Here is a 17,582-nt window from a genome sequence, read left to right as displayed (position 1 = left end):
GGCTAAATCCACCCCTGGGATAACACTTCTGTGGTCCCAGAGTAATGAGGAGGCTTCCCCAGGGCCACACAGTGAGTCTGTGACAGAGCCAGAATAAAAACCAGGAGGGGTCCTGGCTCCCAGCTCCCTGCTCGGGCCAATAGACCATGGTCTGGTGTAAACAGAGGAAGGGAGGGGAGAATTATCCCTGGGGAAATTGAGGCAGGGGAAGAATGATGCATGCAGTGGAGTGGTTTTGGTAGGGTCTCTCTTGTTTTCAGTGCACTGCTCTGTGTTTATATTAGCAAAGGCCAGTCTGAGGAGCGCCCCAGGGCTGTTGGAGCCGGGGGATGAGGTTTGGGACAATCTTTCTTCCCCAGAGGGGTTCATCCCACAGCCTGGGAAAGCTCCATCTTCCACACAGAGCTTTCCCCTGCCGGTAGAAAGTTCTGCTGGGCCTGCCAGAGGTGCTGGAACTAGGGGTGCCGGGGACATTGCTAACAGGGGAGGTGCCAGAACGGAGCTGGGGGGAAAGCCCGGAGACAGCAGGGGTGGCCCTCACCTCTGCACTCCCAGCCTCCTTTATGTTCCACGCATAAGCCATTTTCCCTGAGCTGTTCTGCTCTGCCCAGGACCAGCTGCCGGGACAGAGGCGTGAACCCTTCGCTCAGCTATCTCACAGCTCCGCTCCCTGCCCGATCTGGGAGCGGACTCCCAAGCCCATGCCCATTGCACTCGACCTTGTATCTTCCAAAGCGCCGCTCACCGGTTTGGGGAACACGGCTGCAATTCCCTTTGCGCCGGCCCATCTCTCTCTTTCCAGAGTCACAGGGCAGAGGGGGAGAAATACAGCTTGTTCTCTCACTGCACCGGGGCCTGATTCTCCTCCCCCTGGCCTCCGAGTGTCGTAGATTCCCAGGCTGGGAGGGACCACTGTAATCTAGTCTGACCTCCTGGATAACATGCCCTGAAATCATTCTTGGGGGGAACAGATCTTTTAGGAAAAACAACCCGTCTTGAAAACCATCCCAGCTGCTTCAACGGGAGCATACTTCAAAAGCATGCGGCTGCCGGTGGGGAAACACCTGAACAGGCTGGACCGTGTGTGTCCTCTGCTTATGAGGCCTGATGAGCATCCGCACAGGAGATAAATAGCAGCATGTGTCAAAGAAGCAGCAAGTGTCTGCTCTCGTCTGCCCCTGTGACCCCCCCAAACTGGATATAGACCTTGCGAGAGCCAGCCCAACCTGCTGATCCAACCAGCCGCCCAGTGCTGTACTGAGCCCAATGGGCCCGTGACAAGCCCGAGCCAGAAGCGACAGAGAAATGAACGGGATTCTCTTCTCGCAGTGTCTCTGCCCGGTGGCCGCAGCGCACGGTAAATTGGATCTTAACAGGGAGGCGTTATTCTGCAGCTGGGCTGGTGTTCGGGGCTGGGAGAGCGTAGGGTGAGATGGGGACAGGGTTGATGATGCCCCTGATCAGTGAGCATGGAATCAGGGGACTGGTATTGCTGGCCCATCAATAAAACGGGGGACGCCGGGGGGTTAGGCTGGGAGCAGCTCACCCCAATGGACAGAGCAGCGCATGGGGTTTAATAACGTTTCACTTGCCCAGCGGAACCTGCATTCAGCTTCGCTCTTTGCAAAAAAACCACCCTCCACTGGCTTGCTGATCAGACGGCCCCTTGGCTACCATCACGGCTGAATCCAGACTCCAGCGCTTATGGTCCAGTGCAACCCCCCGTCACTGTGCCTCCTCTGAGGAGTGTGCTGCAAAAGAGACAGAGTTGTCCAGTGGTTAGAGTGAGGGGTACTGGGAGGCAAGACTTCGGGGCTTCTACATGTATCTCTAGGAAGCGGCATGGTCTAGCACTGGCTGCAAACAACCAGGAGTCAGGACTCCTGGGTCCTATTCCCAGTTCTGATGCTGGTTTGCCAGGTGATCATGGTCAAGTGGCTTCCTTCATACTTTAATCCAACAGGAAGGCCAGGTCCTGGAGATCAGAACCCTGGCATTGTACCAGGCCCACCGCGGGCTGGGCCGGGGACTCCAGGGCGGGTCACTCAGTCCAGGCGCTGATGCTGACTCGTCCCGGGGCCCATGCTCTTGTTGTGCCTTGATGGAGCCTGGCCCGGCTGGCTGCCGATCCAGGTGGCTCAGGGTCCCTGAGGCAGGGGCAGGGAGGAGAACTCAGTCCCAGCACCTGTTCCGCGCCGTTCCTCTCGCATGTCTGTCCGCAGCATCCCCTGCACTGAGCCAAGCGCTGTCGCCATAGTAAAGGGACGGTACTGGGGCCAGCTCCCATTTACTCCCTCCATACACAGCTCTGTTGATACCCCTCAGTCCTGGCCCAGAGGCTCCCCACCCTCTGCTATTCCAGCCCTGGGATCCCCCTGTACGCAGCTCTGCCTCTGCTCCTCAAATCCTGACTCACAGCCGCCCCCGCCTTTCGCTCCTAGGCTTTCCTGACCTGCTGTCTCTCTCTTAATCCAGTCCTGGGATTTCCTCCCCTGACCCCCTCACTGTGCTGATGCAGCCTCATTCCCAGCCTGCAGCCTCCTTCGCTCCTGGGCTCTCTGAGGAGAGACTGCACAGCTGGAGCGATAGGCGCAGCAGTTTGGGGCATGTGCAGGAGTGGGACTGGGCGAGAGAGACCCACCAAACTCGCAACACGAGTGAGCTGCGCCCGACTGTGTCCAGTCTATGCCTCAGTTTCCCCATCTGGACAAGGGGGGTAATGCTATTCAGCCAGCTTTGTAAAGTGCTATGAGATCACAGGGCACCTACAAACGGTTAACATTTAACCATCGGATGGCTCGGCAAGGGATGTGGTGGCTTCTCCCATCACGGCATGTCTTTAAATCACGACTGGCCATCTCGTTTGAAGCCGACGCCATGGGCTTGGCGCAGGAATCAGCAGGGGAGGTTCTCTGGCCTGGATTAAGCAGGAGGTCAGACGAGATGATCAGGAAAGTCCCTCCTGGCCTTCGATGTTACGAACGAGTGATACGTGCATTAGCAGGGGGCACATGCCAGACATTATTACAGCCCTGCCTCAATTGAGATCCAGGCCCTGTACAGCCACCTGGCGAGAGACAGTCCCTGCCGCAAAGTGCCTACAATCTAAGCAACACTAAGTTGCGCTATAAGGTGGGTAGAAAGCTGGCTAGATTGTCGGGCTCAACAGGTAGTGATCAATGGCTCCATGTCTAGTTGGCAGCCGGTATCGAGTGGAGTGCCCCAAGGGTCGGTCCTGGGGCCGGTTTTGTTCAATATCTTCATAAATGATCTGGAGGATGGTGTGGATTGCACTCTCAGCAAATTTGCGGATGATACTAAACTGGGAGGAGTGGTAGATACGCTGGAGGGGAGGGATAGGATACAGAAGGACCTAGACAAATTGGAGGATTGGGCCAAAAGAAATCTGATGAGGTTCAATAAGGATAAGTGCAGGGTCCTGCACTTAGGACGGAAGAACCCAATGCACAGCTACAGATTAGGGACCGAATGGCTAGGCAGCAGTTCTGCGGAAAAGGACCTAGGGGTGACAGTGGACGAGAAGTTGGATATGAGTCAGCAGTGTGCCCTTGTTGCCAAGAAGGCCAATGGCATTTTGGGATGTATAAGTAGGGGTATAGCGAGCAGATCGAGGGACGTGATCGTTCCCCTCTATTCGACATTGGTGAGGCCTCATCTGGAGTACTGTGTCCAGTTTTGGGCCCGACACTTCAAGAAGGATGTGGATAAATTGGAGAGAGTCCAGCGAAGGGCAACAAAAATGATTAGGGGTCTGGAACACATGAGTTATGAGGAGAGGCTGAGGGAGCTGGGATTGTTTAGCCTGCAGAAGAGAAGAATGAGGGGGGATTTGATAGCTGCTTTCAACTACCTGAAAGGGGGTTCCAAAGAGGATGGCTCTAGACTGTTCTCAATGATAGCAGATGACAGAACGAGGAGTAATGGTCTCAAGTTGCAGTGGGGGAGGTTTAGGTTGGATATTAGGAAAAACTTTTTCACTAGGAGGGTGGTGAAACACCGGAATGCGTTACCTAGGGAGGTGGTAGAATCTCCTTCCTTAGAGGTTTTTAAGGTCAGGCTTGACAAAGCCCTGGCTGGGATGATTTAACTGGGAATTGGTCCTGCTTCGAGCAGGGGGTTGGACTAGATGACCTTCTGGGGTCCCTTCCAACCCTGATCTTCTATGATTCTATGATTCAAAGAAGACAGTCACAGGGGAAACAAAAAGGAACTTGTCCCAGAGCTAGGAATAGTACCCAGGCAGTCTAGCTCAGAGAGCAGGACCCAACGCGCCCACCCGTACGATCTCCCTTCCCGTGGCTCTGAATGCATTGTCTAGAATGCCGCTGGAGATGCCAGTGCCAAGTTAGAACCGATTGGCAGTGTTTTCCGTGCTATCAATGGCCGATTCATTTCATTATGGCTGCAGGGTCTGTGCCAGTCACACCACCGGCATTCAAATCAATAGCAAACTAATACAAAGACTTTGCCCTTCTGTGGATCCTTTCAGAGAAGAGCTGAGGAAGAGATGTCCATTTCAGTGCACCAAGTTCTTGCTTATTCAAGCTCCCACAGCTCATCCCGCAATAGGGGGTGTCACAGAGTGTGGGGGAGTCCAGGCCCTGCATTCCTCTTCCTGGGATTCACTGAGACTCTCAGTCAGCCAGTAAAACAGAAGGTTTATTGGACAACAGGAACACAGGCTAAAACAGAGCTTGTGGGTACAACCAGGACCCCTCAGTCAAGTCCTTCTGGGGGAGCAGGGAGCTTAGACCCCAGCCCTGGGGTTCCCTGCATTCCAGCACCAAACTGAAACTAAACACCCCCCCCCCGCCACATTCCCAGGTCAACACTCCCCCCTCCCTGCTGCGTCACATCGTCACAGGGGGTGTTAACCCCCATTATCCTGGCCACGTGCCGTTCCTCCTCCCTACACCTTTCAGCTGGACACAGCCTTCCTCTTCCTTTCAGTCCTAAATGATTGTGTAGTGTTGCTGAGTGACATTAAATAGCTGCCACACCCCACCCCAGAGGTGGCTGCATTTCAGGGGTGGGTGAAGCTGTCCCTTACACACCTCACCAGGTGGCTGAGATGAGAATCCTGATTACGTAGCATTTTGTTAAGTGCTTTGATGCTCCAAGGTCAGGTTCTAGGAAAGGGGCAAAAAGGCTGGATTGGGAGCCAGGAGTCCTGAGTTTTACCACAAGTGTGTAAGATCAGCTGGTTTGAGCAGGAGCCAAGGAGTCCTGAGTTCTAGTCTCGGATCTGCCACTGATGTGCTATGTGAATGGGACGCTGCCTGTCTGTGCCTCGGTTTCCCCAGATTTAAGAACAGGGATGATGCTCAGACCATGAGGCTTAATTCCTCAGTGTTTGTAAAGTACTTTGAGACTGCTGTACTGAAGGGCAAAGAGTCATGAACCATGACTTAGCACATGCAGGTTCTCTGGCCTCTTCCCGACAGCTGATCGGATAGCGTCCCGTGTCCCACGATGCTTGTGGACAGGAAGATGGGCTGCCGATGCTAACACAGGAGGTTTAATCTGCCAGAAACAGGGGCCGAAGGGCAGAGACAAAAAAAAATCAATCCTGCTAATTAAGACAGCACTGAGCACCACCAGGGAGAACCCAGGGTGAGCAGCAGGCTATGGCGAGCTGTGTTTGGTAGCTCAGGGGATTGGGATCCTGTCGGTTGCTGGTTCAAATGCGGGTGAAGTCGAAAGATTATTTTTGGCATGTGACTGTTTAGCCTCCCAAGGACCGAAATGCTTCAGTCTAACCCTCCTGATGGGCTCCCCAAAGGGGTAACTGGGTGCAATTCAAAGCCTGTGCTATGCAGATCAGACTAAGTGAGCTAACAGGCCCTTCTGACCTTGAGCTCTAAGGGTGCATCTCCTCAGCCCATGGCAGCAAGCCAACGGGCTCACGCGGCCATGCAGATGCTGCAGCTTGAGGTCCCGCTTTGGAGCATGAGCTGTGCCTTCAAAGCACTGGCTAGGCAGCTGCTTTTAGCAGGAGCCCCAGTCTGGCAAGCTGGGCTCGGAGGCGGGCTGCTGCTGGTTGTGTCCCCTTTGAACCGTTCTGGCTTTAAGGCCAGCCGGGCTCAGCAGATCCTCCAGTCTGACCTGCTGCCTGAGAACCTCGCCCAGCGATTCCTGCGTCAAGCCCCCCGGCTCACGGGTTTCTTACTGACAGTCACCTGGTCCTGAGTTAAAGCCTCCAAGTGCTGGCCCATCCACCGTGTCTTTTGGGAATCCAGCCGCGAGTTACCCTCCCTCTGACAAATACGCAGCATCTCTGAGCTTGACTTGTTCTGCAAACCCCTCCCTGGGCTGCGGTGGCGCTCAGCCGACGAATTAGCCAGCACGACCGGCAGCATCGGGCCTACGGGGAGCGAACTTGCTGCGTCAGCCATTAACATGACCCCTTAGCATGGCCTCAGGCTCGCCCCATGCAAGAATTGGCAGCTCCTAAGCAGGGGCCGTCTTTTTGTTCTGTGATTGTACAGTGCCTAGCGTAAAGGGGTCCGGCCCACGACTCCTAGGTGCTACAGTAAGACAAATAATAATTAATAATAAAATCGCCCGCCTATGTGGCTGTGCAGCACCCAACTATTAATTATTATTATTTTTCTTAGTATTAATAATAAAAACACTTTTTAAAAAGCCAGTGGAAAATAAGGCAGAAATACTAGGAAGGGAGATGCTGTCAGATCAATGGTGCATCTGGCCCAACACCTGGGGCCTGGGGCCAGCTGCTTCTGAGGAGCGCTGGTTGCAATTTTACAAGCAAAACCAAATTTTCATTTTTTAAAAATGGCCTTTTTACAGAAGTGAAACTGTGCTGGGTTTTTTTCATTTTTTTTTTAAACTTCTCAAATTTTTTGGGGCAAATCCCCGGAACAAATTTAAAAAAATCATTTTTTTCTTCCTCCACCTTCATTTCTGAGTGCCAAAATGGAGGTGCAGGATGGAGCGGGGCAGAGAGACAGGAAAGAATAAAATCTAACCTCCTCGCCCCTTTTTGAAACTGAAAATGTCCTAGAAAAAGATATGCCTGAAATGTCAACTGCACTTTTGGTGCCAGATTTCCACCAGACGAAGAACTCTGTCTTTTTAAAACAACAGGCAGATTTTGAAATTTTCAAAACCTTCCCCCCAGCAATACATTACCCATTTTTAGACCAGCAGAGACAGGTGAAGAGAATGCTGCACTCGCATCACCAGCTTCAGACATTCCAACATCATGATTCAGGACCCTTAAAAAAAAAAATCATTCATCATCACTAACCTTCTTGGGTTTTTTTAATTCGCCTTCTGGATTTGGAGCATTTAGGGGTCAGGTTTGCAAGCGTTTCTCTGCAACTCTCACAGCTAGAAATGTTTATATTTTAGCAAAAGCTCATGCTGCACCTCACAACACAGTCTCACATCATCACATGACTCCAGGAGCTGGGGATGTATGGAAAAGTCCAAATGTTAACAATGATCCTGCACAACAAATGTAGCTGTTGCAGAAGAATCTCTCTGGGAGGAAGTGAAGAGCCCTGATCTAGCATTTGTCAAAGCACTTTACAAAGGAGGGCAGCATTCTTACCTCCACTTTACAGATGGGGAAACTGAGGCACAGAACAGGGAAGTGACTTACCCCAGCAGCAGAGCCAGGAATAGAACCCATCTCTCCTGAATCATAGCCTAGTGCTCTCTACCCTAGAGGTTAGTTTATTCTCTGAAGTAGATGGATTTAGAGCCCTGCTGAATTCCCTCTCGTTTATAACTCACTAACCGAGGGGCTGTTGCCCCATAACTATCCCCCGGGGGCATTTCTTGCACCTGCCTCTGAAGCAGTGGGTCCAGTCTGGGAATTCCTTTGGTGCTTGGATGCCCCCCCTTAGCTCCAGACTCCTTGAGCCAAGAAGCACGTCCCCATTGCACGGGGCCCTGCCAGCCCATCGATAAATAACGTCCCGAGCGCCGCTTTCCAGCTCAGCCTCTGCAGCGGGGCCGGGCCCTGCGATTTCCATCCACCCAAGCGCCGCTCAGCGGGCATCTCTCGGGGGGTGACAGCCTCCCGCCCCGCGTAGCCGGCTGGGGAGCGGTGCACCTTTAAATAGCCGGGAGAGGGGAAGGTGGAGGAGGGGAGGGGTGAAGCAGCGACGGAAGACAACCTGGCACCGCAGTGACCTCCAGGAGCCGCAGGAGCGGGTCCGGAGCGCCGGGCCATTATCCGGAGAGGGGAGGTCCAGCCTCGCGGCGCAGGGCTTTGCCAAGGAGCCGGGGGGCGGCGCTGGGAAGGAGCCAAGCAGCGCGGGGAAGTCTCTTCCCCCGCCCCCGCTGGAAGGATCTTTCTGCAGCGTGCCGGGGGCTGCAGGGGCGGCAAGCGCCCAGGGATGGTAAGGGAAGCGCCACCCGCGCCGGGGGGGGCGCAGGGCGGCTCCGAGACAGGGCAGAGGGAAGCCGGGCAAAGGAAGGAGGCACAAATGGATCGCGCTGTGCTCCGAGCCCGGGGGAAGCGGGAGCAGGTGTTTGGGCGGGGGGGGGGGGGGGGTTAGAGGCAAGCTGCACATTTGAATGGAGAGATCTGTTTCCTAGGATGTGGCCTGATGTCCCCGACTTTTCAAATTAGCCCAGGACAAGCCCTTGGGGACTGGTCCCCTCCGGCTTGCCCTGTGCCTTCCTCTACATCACCGCAGCAAGGGGGGGGGGGTGAAACACCATCAGGCCAGGCCAGCACGGGACCAGCTCCCCCCCTCCTGACCCAACGCCTCAGGTGCCAGATGGCAGAGACTCGGCCCCTGGGAAATGGCCCTTGGGTCTTCCAAAAGCCGGCTAAAGCCAGGTCCAGACTAGCTCCTGGGACCGGCCAGCGGGTTAGTGTGTGGCAGCGAAAGACAGCAAGGAGGGGGGGGGGGTGCAGAGACCTCTCCGGCAAAGACCCCACCGTTCCCTCTGTGATGGATTGAGCCCGTCATCCCCGGGGGAGGGGGGGCAGGAGACGGGACAGGGGTAATGGATCCATGGGGTTATTGAATCCAGTGCCAGACGGGCCCATGGGGGCCACCTAGTCTGACCCCCCTCCTCGTATAACACAGACGGACGGCAGTGGGATGGAGGGGACCGGGCTGCGATCGGGGGCCGGGGCCGTGTGTGCGTTAGCCTGGCCACGTCCGGGCTGGGTTCTCCAGCAGCTGTGACCCACAGGGCTAGATCTGGGCCTGGGGGTGGGGTGGGGGGGAGAGGCAAGGGGGTGCAGCGATGCTGCCGGAGGGGAAGGGGTTAAACGGCGGACCTCCCTCGGCTGTCCGCTGGGCGCCCTCGCTGTTTAATGACTTCCTTGCTTTGCCGCTGGTACCTTCCTCCCGGAGCAGAGAGCGGGGGACCCAGGGCAGATCCCCAACCCCAGCTGCCAGCTTCCCTTATTCTCAGTGGCAGCCCCCCGCCCCCCAGGAATCAAGGAATTGGGCTCCCCTCCTGAAGTGCCACAGGGGGGCCGTGGCTCAGGGCAGAGTGGGGCGGGGGGAGCTGAGGACATGCCCCCCCCCCGCCCAAGGGAGGGGAGTCAGTGCGGTCCATCCCAGGGCTGGACACAGAACCCAGGAGTCCTGATGCCCCAGTCCCCTTTGTTCGAGATCCCACTCCCCTCCCCTCCAGCTTGGAGTAGAAGCTCCAAGAGCCCAGACTCCCAGCCCCCCCCCCCCCGCACCCACCCACTCTGTAAAGCAGCGGGAGGTTCAGAGCAGGACAGGGGCTGGAGGGGAAGTTTGTCCAGCTCTGAGAAAGCCAGGCTTGCCAGCTGTCATGTTCTCCTCCTCCCAAGACCGGATGAGGCAAAAAAAATGCACCAGGTACCAGTAAAAATAAAACCAACCCCAAACACCCTTTGGAGCCGAATTACTCAGCAGCCCTCCTGGGCTCTGCCCCTCGGGGCCAACACCAAGAGCCAAAGAGAAGCTACAGACAATTTTGCACCTGACTAGTGGCTTAAAGTATTAGCCTCCCAAATTGGTCCGTGGTTGCTATTATTTATATTGGAGTGACACCTAGAGGCTTCATACCAAGATCAGGGCCCCATGGTGCTAGGTGCTGTATGTACACATAGCAGGAGACAGCCCCTGCCCCAAAGAGCTTACCGTCTATATATACAAGGGAAACCGAGGCACAGAGAGGGGCAGTGACTTCCCCAAGGTCACTAGCAAAGTCAGGACTAGAACCCAGGTCTCCCAAGACCCAGACCACTTCGCTTTCCGCTAGGCAACACTGCCTTCCCTCCAAGATTGCAGCTGTTTCCCCCTAATCCCAGCATTATTCAATGGCTGTAGCGAGGTACGGGGGAGGAGCTGGGTGTTAGATATATAACCGCTGGGAGGGGGTACAAAAGACCCCCAGGACAGCTGGGGTGACCCTGAGCCCATAAAACGGGCCAGCTGGCAAGGTAGCGGGCCACCTTCCAGATTTCCTGGGACAGCAACCTCAAACAAGGGATGATCCTGAGACAACCCGGACAGGTGGCAGCCCTGGGAAGGGGCTATAAATTTTGCTGGAGTCTGATGCCTGCTGAACAGAGCAGCAGTGAGTCCATGGCAATTCCTTCTTCTAAACACCAGAAGGAGACACAGGGGAGGCAGGAACTAGGTAGGCAGAGCTACCATGACAGGTGTCCTCGGTGGGGTGGCATCTGCTGAGGTCCCAGTGCAGGACGGTATCAGGTTAGCTAACTCGATTGAGGAACAGGTTGAAGCTAAACTGAAATAAGCGACTGTTAACTTAAAATAAGAGCATCCAGAGAGAGGCCTGCACTGGTCTGACTCAGGTTTAAGGAACAATTGTAGTTTACCGACGCAGCTGCCTCAAACAGACCAGGTCTAAGATGCACACCAGCAAATCAGTGTGAATGCAAGCTACAAGCTGAGGGGGTGGATGGGGTTGTGGTTTACACCCTCACCCTGTGGGGCAGTGTAACCTAGCGGATAGGGCACCAAAGTGGGACTCAGGAGACCCGGATTAATTCCCAGCCCTGCCCATGGCCTGCTGGATGACCGTGGGCAAGTCATTTCCCCTCCCTGTGCCTCAGTTTCCCCATGTGTGAAATGGGGATAATAATCTTGCCCTCCTTTGTCAAGCGCTTTGAGATCTACAGATGAAACGTAGCCTGAATCCCCACCACAGGTCGGGCTCCCTGAGAGGACCGAGCTGCCCAGCTAAATTTTGGGGGTGGGGGGCATCCTGGCATCAGAAATATCACCCCTCCCCCACTCTACTCCAGCATCATCCCAAAGGGCCTGAGTGTAATGGAGAATCAGCCCCTCTCCCCCATCTTGACACATGCCCTAGTTAGTGGCTCTAATTCCAAGGGAAATCCCAGGGGATTCCACGGGGGAAACCCCCTGGCAACAGCTCAGCCATGAGAATGTGGGACAGGTCTCTGTGCTAGGCCCCTGGTAGGCAGCTGCATTCCCTTCTCCAGGCTGCTGGAAATAGCTGCAGCCCTCTGCCTCTTATCACTGGCTCCTCTTTATTCTTCCCTGCCAGCAACTAATAAATCAGCTGCCAGCAAAGCCTCCCAGCAGCTGAGCTAAAAATAAAAGTGGCTAGGACAGGTCACAATGAGGTGGCTGTGGTAGGCATATTGGGACATGCTCAGAAGCAGGCTGGCATGCACAGGGCCTGCACCGGGGTCCGGCTTGGAATCTGCCAGGAGACGGGCATCCCATCTGGGATCGGATCGACCCTGCTGCTGCTCCCCTAGATCTGGGTGAGGCAGGCTTCAAGCCCTATGAGACAGCCAGGCCCGACACTGCTGCCTGCATGGCTAGCGTAGCTCAGGGTTTGTCCGATTCTCAGTCCATGTGGGCACCTTTCCCACACGATATGTCTTGTCCTGCTGCTGCCCGGGCTGACCTGCGGTCTCCGAGGCTCAGGCTGGCACCTCCTGCCAACACTGAGCAGTGCCATCTGTTTGGCAATCTCTGAGGAGCTGCACCATGCGAGAACCCTGGGCCACGAGAGATGGGGAGCTGCTGGCAGCTGGGGAGCAGAGGATGGGGCACAAGATATTAGGGTGCTGCTGGCAGGCATGAGGAACCGTGGATGGGCACAGAGCGAGAGTGTTAGAGGAGCCGTGTTCCCTGGGAGCCACAGAAGATCCCCAGCACAGGGCAATAATTGATTAATGAGCCAGCAACAGCCAGGGCATAACAGGAATCTTTGTCACTCTGAGCCAGTCCCTCGGCTCCGATGGATGCTGGATTGATCTCACCTATAGATCGCCAGGATCTGGACGCGGTAGGGTGGTCAGTGACTTCTCAGCCATCAGAAGAGCAGTCCTCAGGGAACAGGCCCATGCTCCGAAAACCACTCTAGGGTCTGGAGCCTTTTGTCCTCAGAGCACCCATTCCCATCCAGGTTAGCAGTGGCTGGAGGATGAACCCATCGGGCGGGCCGCATGAGAGGAGTTTGTTGGGTCTCAGACCTGTGCCCAGGTGCCTGAAGTATCCCTCAGGGTAGGAAAGAGACAAGCCGGGGCTGAGATGGACCCATACCAGAGCAGGGTCTGGCCTTAGCCTGGCCCTGTGGTTCTCTCTGGCACTCCAGTCCCTAGCCCAGGGTTGCTCAGCCTTGGGGACGCCAAGTTCCCCACCAGTTCCCACCTCACCAAAGCCACCACCGGCCCCTGTTCCCGTCAGTCCCAGAGGGCTGGTCCCGGGCACAGAGCTCTGCCACAGGGCGCTCATGCTCTGACCCCGTACCCAACAGGAGCGTTGACTGCCTGGGGGCCAGCTTATGACTCAGTGGTTGGTACCCTCTGCAGAGGGCCCAATCGAATGGGCTTTGGGGACTTTTGCCCCTTTGTGGCAGGTAGAAAAATAGCAGCTATCTAACACACTGGTCTCTTTTGGTCCATTCACAGATTCCTGGAAACAGAGGCCAGATCTTCAGGCCACTGGCTGTTCTGTCACATCCCAGGGGTGGGAGCGAGAGACTGACGCACACCATGTAAAGCACAGCTCGCCCCGCACACGTGTGTCTACACATTGCTCTGCAAGCGCCAGGGTGGGCTGGAATTCGCCCATGCGCATCCACCCGAGACGACACTGATACTATGCAAGAGAGGCAGTATCCTTAGATGTTGCTGGCTGCCAGGGAGTGAAAAGCGCTCGGGGGGACTCTTAGCCACGGCTGTTACAGGCTAAGGCCTAATCTGCACCCCAGAGAGCACCTGCGTTCGGAGGCACGGCCCGGAAGAGCTTGGCGGCTCCGTATTAAATTTCCACCCACCCCAGCAATGGATTGTCCTTAAGAGCTGAATTCAACTACAGGAGCACTTCTCCCATCTGGGGAGGTGACGGCCACCAAATTGAGCCGGCCAATGAGATGCAAGCTAGAGTTGTTACCTCGTCAGAACCAATCCTGATTGGCCGATCAGAGATTCACAGGTGCCTGTTCACGCCTGTGAATCTGGCCCACCTCTGGGGCTAGTGGAAGCAGAGGAGCCTTCCCTATTGAGTCTCAGCAGCACAAGCCACGAGGGAGTTAACTGCTGCTCTGCAAAGAAGGAATAAAGTTCCCTGAGCCAGAAGAAGTTGGTTCTCGTTAAATCCAGAGCAGAAGCCGGGCAGCTCCAGTTTAGTGGAGTCTCCATCCAAGCAGCAAAACATGCTCAGGGTCTCCGAGCCCTGCCACAGTCTAGGAGGAGCTTGGCTTCCCGGGAACGAGCTGGATTCAGCCTCCTGGATCCCGGCTGCTCACGTCTCTGTAAGGCTGTGCAGATTCCGGGTGGGAATACCCAAGCCTCCGATATGAATGCCACTTTTCGCATGAAGGACAGTGAGCTGCTCGAGCCGGGGTCACCCGCCGTGGGCAACCAGAGCCATGGGCAGCCCTGGGAGGAGGTAGAGGTCTCGCCTGGTGGTGGAGCCAATGCCAGTCTGCCTAGCGAGGAGGTCTTCCTGCTGCCCACGTTCTCCACCGCCGCCAAGGTCCGGGTGGCCATCACCTTCTTCCTCTTCCTCTCCTCGGCCTGCTTCAACATCGCCGTGCTGTGGACCGTCACCCAGAAGTACCGCAAGAGGCCGCATGTCCGCATCCTCATTGTTAACCTGGCTGCGGCCGATCTGCTGGTGACCTTTGTGGTGATGCCCTTGGACGCAGCCTGGAACATCACGGTGCAGTGGTATGCGGGTGACCTGGCCTGCCGGGCCCTCATGTTCCTCAAGCTGGTGGCCATGTATGCCTCAGCCTTCATCACTGTGGTGATCAGCCTGGACCGCCAGGCAGCCATCTTGCACCCACTGAGCATGGGTGACGCCAAGAAGAAGAACAAGGCCATGCTGTGCGTGGCCTGGGCCCTGAGCGTGCTTCTGGCACTACCTCAGGTAAGTCATCATGGCAATGGTGCAGGTAGGGAGGGACTGTGGAATGGACCCCTGGGCAGGCTTCCCATGGCACAGCCTCCTTTTGCCATGGCATTTCTGATACTGCCAGGGTCTAGTTTAGGTAGAACAGGCCTCTGATGCACTGTGGTGTGGGGGTAATAGACTGGATGGGCCAATGACCTGATGTAGTATGAGCAGGATACAGGGGTACTAAACTAGATGGACCAGCTATAGGGATACAAGACGAGACAGGCCAATGGTTTGATGCTGTACAGCCAGGACACCAGCCTGCAGGCAATGGATCTGGGATGGGCAGAGGATGAGCTAGATGGACCAGTTGCCAGATACAGCATGGACTGGAAGTGGCCTAGATAGATGGATCTGGTATGGGTCAGAAGCAGGGATGCTGGAGCACTGGAACAATGGGTAGGAATACGAGGCTGGATGGCCAGTGTTGTCTCCATGGTGTAGCTCCTGTGGGGGTGCCGAGATCTAACTGTTTCTCCGGGGTGGGGTGTCTCTTCCAGATGTTTGTCTTCCACGCAGTGAGCCGCTCCCAGCCCATCTACTTCATCCAGTGCGCCACGGTGGGCAGCTTCCAAGCCCACTGGCAGGAGACCCTCTACAACATGTTCACCTTCTCCTGCCTCTTCCTGCTGCCCTTGCTCATCATGGTGCTGTGCTACTCCCGCATCCTCATCGAGATCTCTGGCAAGATGAAGAGAGCTTGCGGTGAGCCCGGCCCGCCTCTTGCGTCCCCCGGCCCTCGCCCGTGAGCTCCCAGAGTGCATGGACCCCACCCCTCCCATTCACTGCAGCAGGGGGTCTGCATGGGGGGACCAGTCTGTGTGGGGTGTGTGAGAGCATGTGTATGTGGGAATGCATGCCTGTGAGCATGCATGTATGTGGGAGTACATGCATGTACATGTATGAGCATCTGTATGTAAGCATATGCATGCAGGTGTGTACATGGGAGCATGTGTGTGTACGTGGAAGCGTGTACATAGGTGCGAGCGTGTGCATACATTTGTATCTCCTTGGCCTTTCTCTCTGCATCCTTCTTGCCTTGATTTTTTTTCTCCATCCTCTCTGCCTTTTTTTCTCTGTTTCTCCTGAATCTCTCGCTCTTCCTCTCAACCAGCACTCTTTTCCCTCCTCTTTCCCCCATTTCTCTCCCACTCTGTCACCTTCCTTCCTTGGTCTCTCTCTCTCCTCCTCTTCTTCCTCTGTGTCTCTTCTCTCTCTTCATACCTCTACCTATCCATCCATCCCCACACATATCTTTCCATCCATCTTCCTCCTCTGCCTCTCCTGAGGGGAAAATCAATCCCAGCCCCTAGCTGCAGAGAACCGTCCGCTTCTTGTCCCCCCGCACTCCGGCTGTGGCAGGCCCTGGCTTGGTGCCACGTGCAGAACACCCCGCCTCCCCCTGGGTGCTACCCGCTGCCATGTCTGGTTTGCTACGGCCCATTAACCCAGGCAGCCAGCAACCAGTCCCCAGCTGCCCTCCACCATGGGCATTTCTTCAGCTCTGGAAGGCTGCGGGGACCTGTGCCAATGCTCACATACACTGGCTTGAAACATGGGGACCCTCACTCTTTTTTTCCCCTGTCTTTCAAATTCTATTTCCCCTCCTCCCTCTGCTCAGTTTCTTTCTTGTTCTCAGTCTCCTGCTCTCCCTTTCCTCATGCTCCTCCAAGCACTCTGCTTCACCCTGCAGAATTTCCCTCTCCCCTCCCTCTGTCTCCCCTCTCATTGTTCTCCCCCTTCTGCCCTGCAGTCTCCTCCAAGGAGGTCCACCTCCGCCGCTCCTACAACAACATCCCCAGGGCCAGGATGCGCACCCTGAAGATGTCCATTGTCATCGTGCTGACCTTCGTCCTGTGCTGGACCCCCTACTACCTCCTGGGCCTCTGGTACTGGTTCTCCCCAGAGATGCTGAGCCGGAAGAAGGTGCCTCCATCCCTCAGCCACATCCTCTTCCTCTTCGGCCTCTTCAACGCGTGTCTGGACCCCCTCATCTACGGCCTCTTCACCATGCACTTCCACAGGGAGATCCGGTGCGTCTGCCGCTGCACCCACCGCAGGAAGGAGCAGGCCTCCGCGCTGATTGGCTCCTTCCGGGCCTCCACCACGGCTGCACCCATCAGGAGTGCCGGGGAGGACCAGGGGGGCACAGGCAAGTACGAACTAGAGGTGACGGCTAACATGGCCCTGCCTGCTGGGAGGTGCGAATTGTGCAGGAAGAAGATAGTGGAGAGTTTCATATGAGTGGACCTTTGCCACGCCTGGACTCACCTCCGCTTCCCAGCAAGGGGGAAGAGTCCGATGGGAACCCCATAATGTGTCCAGTGGGGGCTACTGGGCAGTTGTTCCTTCACTCAAGCACCCACCAATAAATCCAAATTATTTTCTCAGCCAGTGGCTTCTCCTTGATCTCCTCCCTTTGTGCCCATCCGTCTCTCACTACCCAGAGCTGCGCCAGGCTGCACACTCCCCAGCTGGCATGGGCGGAGGTGGACGCAGAGAGCAGGCTGCCATGGGCCTCGGCTGTTTGGAAAGGTCGCCACTAAAAGTCTGCTAGCAGTATGGCCTAGTGGACAGAGCCCTAACTCAGGAGAGCCAGGGTTTATTCCCAGCTAGGCTGCTGGGTGACCTTGACCAAGTCACTTTGCCCTCTCTGTGCCACAGTTTCTCCATCTGTGAAATGGGGAGAAGGATCCTGACCTCCTTTGGAAAGTACTTTCAGATCTACTGAAGACAAGAGCTAGGGAGTATTGTTATTTTCCAGATCCACCTCCCCACTCAAACACGCACGAAGGAACCTGGGCTCCTGTTCTCCAGAGGGGATCCCCAAGTTTGCACTTCCATGATACTGTCCCCCACCAAATACACCAGTTGGTCCCTGAGTGCAGAAAGCCTCTGCTCCCCCAACAGAAACAGGGAAGGTGGGTTTGGGTCTTGATACTTTTCCAAGGGGTTCCCCCACCCAATAACTCCCGTTAGTCAGTGTGAACTAGTGGTCAGGAGGACGACAGGACTCCTGGGTTCTAGAGACCCTTAGTGACAGAGATGGATGTCTACACTGCAATTTTATAGCCCCGCGAGCCCAAGTCAGCTGACCGGCGCAAGCTGTGGCATGCATCTTTCACTGTAGTGTAGACGTACCCTAGCTGTGCGGCCTCGGTCTTTTCCCATCCTTAAGTCTAA

General features: G+C 55.8%; 1 protein-coding gene and 1 long non-coding RNA gene across 3 annotated transcripts; one reads left to right on the top strand and one right to left on the bottom strand.

The window, feature by feature from the left end:
- Window positions 1-1,581: 1,581 nt before the first annotated feature.
- Window positions 1,582-8,399, bottom strand: LOC140902512 (uncharacterized). Of its 2 annotated transcripts, none has more exons than XR_012156080.1 (3): window positions 8,169-8,399; window positions 7,174-7,259; window positions 1,582-1,751 (listed from the first exon to the last, which is right to left on the bottom strand). It is a non-coding gene; the product is annotated as an uncharacterized LOC140902512 (long non-coding RNA). The 2 variants fall into 2 exon arrangements; XR_012156079.1 differs by lacking the exon at window positions 1,582-1,751 and adding an exon at window positions 4,867-5,544.
- LOC140902510 (gonadotropin-releasing hormone II receptor) lies at window positions 8,157-16,789 on the top strand. The gene is made up of 4 exons (XM_073322665.1): window positions 8,157-8,393; window positions 12,908-14,372; window positions 14,900-15,104; window positions 16,153-16,789. Exons 2-4 carry the CDS (start codon window positions 13,797-13,799, stop codon window positions 16,641-16,643), a joined length of 1,272 nt encoding a protein of 423 aa, XP_073178766.1. The 5' UTR covers window positions 8,157-8,393; window positions 12,908-13,796; the 3' UTR covers window positions 16,644-16,789.
- The last annotated feature ends 793 nt before the right edge of the window (window positions 16,790-17,582 follow it).

The sequence above is a fragment of the Lepidochelys kempii genome, chromosome 24 (genome assembly GCF_965140285.1).
Source record: "Lepidochelys kempii isolate rLepKem1 chromosome 24, rLepKem1.hap1, whole genome shotgun sequence".
In the NCBI taxonomy this organism is placed as follows: Eukaryota; Metazoa; Chordata; order Testudines; family Cheloniidae; genus Lepidochelys; species Lepidochelys kempii.
This window is presented reverse-complemented; position numbering and strand designations above follow the sequence as displayed.